Here is a 5000-nt window from a genome sequence, read left to right on the forward strand (position 1 = left end):
CTGGGGGAAATGGTGCCATTTAGAGCAAAAAATAGTGCGATTTGGGAATAAATCGCACTGCTAAGAGCTAATCAGGTTGCAAGGATCACCAGTGATTTCTAAATGGATGTAATAATTATTTTTATCATATATATTTGCAGTGGATGGAAACTGGACCGAATGGAGACCTTGGCGCCGATGTCCAGTGACTTGTGGTGGCGCTTTTCAGGATCGATCTCGTTCTTGCACGAATCCTCCTCCAGCTTTCGGTGGAGCAAACTGCGTTGGGGAAGGAAGGGAATTTCGTCAATGTAACAAAAATCCCTGTCCAGGTACTTGAAAACGTAAAAGACTTCGAAAACCACACAGCGTGGCAAAAGAGAAGATCATTCTTGATCCTTCAGAACCATTAATTCGGGTTGGTGCGCGACACGTTTTTTTTTTCCGATAATAAAATTGCGTGACCGTTAAGTCGATGATAGATCAGAACTCAACAGTGAGCGGAAGGTACCTTTGGGTAGTCCAGCTTGTTTATGTCTACCGTCGTTACATGAAATTTAAGCCATCGCCCATGTGAAGATCAGTCAGTTAAAGATGGGAAGTGTAGTTAGACCTTTTTGATGACTAGACAAGACTAAAGATAAATAAATTGAAGTCACTACCCAGAGTATAAAATAGTAAACTCACAGTTACGAAGGCAATTACTGAAATCTTTGCATTATCCGGCATTTGAACTACTGGTGCCAGGGGCCCGTTTCTCGAAAGTCCAGAAACTTTACGGGCCATTTTCGGTTGTCACAATTCCCTTTATATCTCAAGGACGGAGAAGATTTAATTCGTCAAACTGCGCAGTTATTTTTCTTTTTGTTACCTTAATAACATGTTAAAAGTTCGGCTTTCCAAAAGCAGTGGTTGGCAATTTCACAGATGGCTTTTCGGGCCCGAAAAGTTCTCGGGACTTTCGAGAAACGGGGCCCAGGGGCCCGTTTCTCGAAAGTGCCGAAACTTTACGAACCATTTTCGGGTGTCACAATTCCCTTTGTATCTCAAGAACGGAGAGGTTTTAAGTCGCCAAACTTCACAGTTATTTTTCTTTTTGTTATCTTGAAAACATGTCAAAAGATCGGCTTTCCAAAATAAGCGGTTGGCAGTTTCGGGACTTTCGAGAAACGGGCCCCAGGTGTATAAACAAGTGGCAACGATATACTGCTGTACTGTAACTTGCGTTGGACTAGAGCCCCGTTCAGGACGGACAAGCGACACTTTGGTTTTCCATGAGGTTTAATTAAGCGCACATGAGTGACAGCTTATCGTTATTTCTTTCAGTTGACGGTGGCTGGGCTAGGTGGAAGGCATGGAGCTCATGCAGTGTAACATGCGGTGAGGGAACACAAAGAAGAACAAGAGACTGTTCCTTCCCACCACCCTCTCATGGTGGCAAAAACTGTCCCGGAAGCAACAGGGATGAGCGCTCCTGCAATACGCGACCATGCCCAGGTATGTTGGTAGTCAATTCTTCGATGTCATATCATGAAGAAATGGTCATTTAACATGCCATGTAACATGATGGCTTTGTAGAAGTTATCACGAAAAGAATATTTGAAAAGCTCTTTTTTCTCTTTGCGTCCTTGCCTTATCGCAGTTCTTTGAATAAGTGACCCAATCTTGGAAACTAGCTGACAGATATATTTATTTCCATCCTTTTGGCTTTTTATAGGCAGACTAAAGAAACGCTAAATTAATTTTACAATTACCAGGCCGAAGCCCAAAATCTCTCTCATTTGGCCTTAACTTGTTTCTCTACTGTTATCTAAATTATATAGGCCATTTCCGAGTTGATGTCTGCCTCCTTTTAAAGCGAGTCTAAGTACAAAGTTTTCCTTATGAAAATTAATTTTCATTCATATGTAAAGTGGACCCAACTACCATCACAAAAAATTCGCACTTAGACTCGCTTTGAAGAGGAGGCAGACATGAACTCGGAAATGGCCTATTTAGAATACGGGTCCCGCCAAATAGCAGCCAATCAGATTGGGCTAAAAGGTCACAATGCATCTTATTGGTACGCAACCAAGTAACCTCTCGAGGGACCTCTCGCACTTAATGCAAAAACATGGATCGGGCACGGAACGTCACGTGGCCATGCTTTTTTTTCTGCGCAAAATATATAGGCCGCATTGCATCTCAGATTGACATTCCTGGGTTATCGATTTCTTCCAATACCAATCTTGAATGCCTCTGATTGGGGCGCAACCAATTCAAGTAGCCTCTCGAGGGATTGCCCGTGCTAAATGCAAAGTTATCCGTACCGTACCTTAAACAACTCGTTGAAAATTAGCTTTTCGTTAGCTTCATCGTAAGTTATCCCGAGTGAAAAGTTCTAGTAACATGCTAGTAACATGCTATGCCCCACTGCTGATTTGCCATAGAGGTGTCAGTTTATTATTATTATTATTATTATATATGTTTTTTTCTGACTGATATTATCTGCATATATATATAAAGATAAGCTCCTTAAAGAAAAGCCACTCTTCTTAAGAAAAAATTATATATATATAATTTTTTCTTAAGAAGAGTGGCTTTTCTTTAAGGAGCTTATCTTTATTTCCAATTTTTTTTTAGTCAGAATGCTATCGTGACATGAATTTTTCTTACTACAAATAAGAATATCTTCGTAAGTTTATTGTGCTTCATACTAGTCTCTTTTTAATGGAAATGAATTGTAAATAGGTTTTAATATATATATTTTTTGCTTTACTTCTTACTTGTAAATAGCAATTTGCTTGGAATATGTTAATAAAGGGATTATATTTAAAATATTATTATTATTATAATTATTATTATTATTATTGTTATTTATTGGTTCTCTTCAAGTTATGGCACCGTCTTGTTGGTGTAGCAAACAAACGACCTCTTGTAATTTTCATTCGAACAGTCAACGGCAACTGGAGCGCTTGGAGAGCCTGGACACCATGCTCAAGAACGTGCGGCGGAGGGACACAGACGAGAGTTCGATTTTGCACCAATCCCCCGCCTGCCTATGGTGGAAATCCGTGCGTTGGGGCAGGCAGAGAAACGCAATCATGCAATCAGGATCCCCCTTGTCCAGGTAAAGGAAAATCTGTCCTTTGTTTATCATTTAAATGGTCGCTTCTTTCACCCTGTCACGATGACAAGCACGATGTTTATTGACGTTGACAATGCAAATGTACTTTCCGTTTGGACAGTCGTCCAATGAAAACTATCCTCATTCTTTACACTTATTTTCAATGTGGCGGAGTAAAATTAGCCAAAAAGGGGACAGGAGACGAGGCGTGAACGGCAGGGAGCGGAAAATACCTGAAACAGGAGGCTACAGATAGCCTACACTTTGTTCGGAGGATATTCATCCGATTTCCTTCCTGATCATAGAATAGTTGTTCACATTTTAAACTGTTTTTAACGGCATTGATTCCGATCAAAACCTGTAAACGGATGTTTCACAAGCTTCTACGATGGTATTTAAAATATTTAATACTTTTTGTTAACAATACCGGGAGAACATCAGACCCGTGATATATGTTACCGAGTAATACCATAACCACACATTGCGTGCAACGAAAACACATTCCCTGTTACGCACAATTCTTTAATAACTATTTCCCCATAGTTTGACATGTAGCCTTTCAGGGTCTAGCGACTCACGTGGTCATCGCGAGCGCCTCTGAATGAGAAGATGCTGAGTTCGATAAATGAGAAAATAAATTGAGAAAACAATTAAACGCATAAATTACCATTGGCAAAGAACCTTACGCATGCGCAGGAAAATCACGACCCGAAAATCCAAAGTCACATCCGAATCCTATATTTTGTTCTTCTGTCGGGTTCACTACTCACCGTGACCCAAGTTTTGGTGGTTGACTAGTTTATTCTACCATTTGGTTATAGTTCCTGGTGGCTGGGCTCAGTGGAGTCGCTGGGATGCTTGCCCAGTCACATGTGGCAATGGAGTGCAGCGCAGGTTCAGAACGTGCACTAGCCCCCCTCCTTCAAATGGTGGAGCTCGGTGTTTTGGGCAGGATCAACAGATATATTACTGCTACAGAGGATCTTGCCCGGGTAAAAGACTAATGAGTCATTCAAGTTTAACAGTTTAATGTGAAATGAGCACAACGTGTCCATTGTCTTGATTTACACTTGGATATTCTTAGGATTAAAGGAACACTTCCATGAAGTTTGTAACGATTTCTGGTCAAAATTCCTAAAACGTGATCTTTAAACACCTTGATGACTTTCAAATCTTTTCATTTCTTACACTGCTCTAGTGAATCTAGAACAATAAGGGTCAGCCAAAATACGTGCTATCGACTTTAAGCGAGGTAGGACACTAAAACTATTGAACTTTCATCCGACGGTTTGAAGTTTGTGCTCAAGTCTCCCTTTGCCATTCCTCCGCAAAACAGGTAAAGATAGTCCGTGCATTAAGATAAAGCTGTTGAAATTTAAAGGGAAAACAGTTGCGTCTTAATTTTGTGGCTGCTATAAGATCAGCTGAGCAGCTGATGGCTTGGATTTTCAGTGTGTTGCTAAAAATAGCGTGACAGTGTCACTTTAAGCAAACGAGAATCGCTTACGAAACTCTAAAGCCTTATAAAAAAAAAGACGAAAAAAAGGTTTACTTCGTACTCTTCCTTTTGCAGTTGATGGCCAGTGGTCACGCTGGGAGCGGTGGGGACGCTGTTCACGGACCTGTAATGGTGGAGTAAAAAGACGTTATAGAACGTGTTCCAAACCGCGTCCATCTAATGGCGGAAAATACTGCTCTGGTGAAGACATGGAAGAAATTAAGTGTAACGCGAACCCTTGTGCAGGTAATTTAAAGAAATTCTGAATACATAGGTTGTTTTAAACAGTCAGCCGTGAACTTTTTGACTTTATTTATACAGTAAGAACTGGTTTCTTTAATAAGCCCTGAGATGGCCTTTGTTGGGAGTGATCTCGTGTTACTTTAAGTTGGGTTACTTGTACAAAGTGCTATAGTT

General features: G+C 40.6%; 1 protein-coding gene across 1 annotated transcript in view; it reads left to right on the plus strand.

Annotated features, from left to right (window-relative positions):
• The window catches only part of LOC137967927 (collagen alpha-2(I) chain-like), a 98240-nt gene that overhangs the window by 16006 nt on the left and 77234 nt on the right, over positions 1-5000 (plus strand). The window contains exons 12-14 of the mRNA XM_068814528.1: positions 141-311; positions 1306-1476; positions 2915-3088. Of these exons, the coding sequence (XP_068670629.1) occupies positions 141-311; positions 1306-1476; positions 2915-3088 (516 nt within the window). The remainder of the gene's footprint in view (positions 1-140; positions 312-1305; positions 1477-2914; positions 3089-5000) is intronic.

This window comes from Montipora foliosa, chromosome 8 (assembly GCF_036669935.1).
Source record: "Montipora foliosa isolate CH-2021 chromosome 8, ASM3666993v2, whole genome shotgun sequence".
NCBI classification, from domain to species: domain Eukaryota; kingdom Metazoa; phylum Cnidaria; class Anthozoa; order Scleractinia; family Acroporidae; genus Montipora; species Montipora foliosa.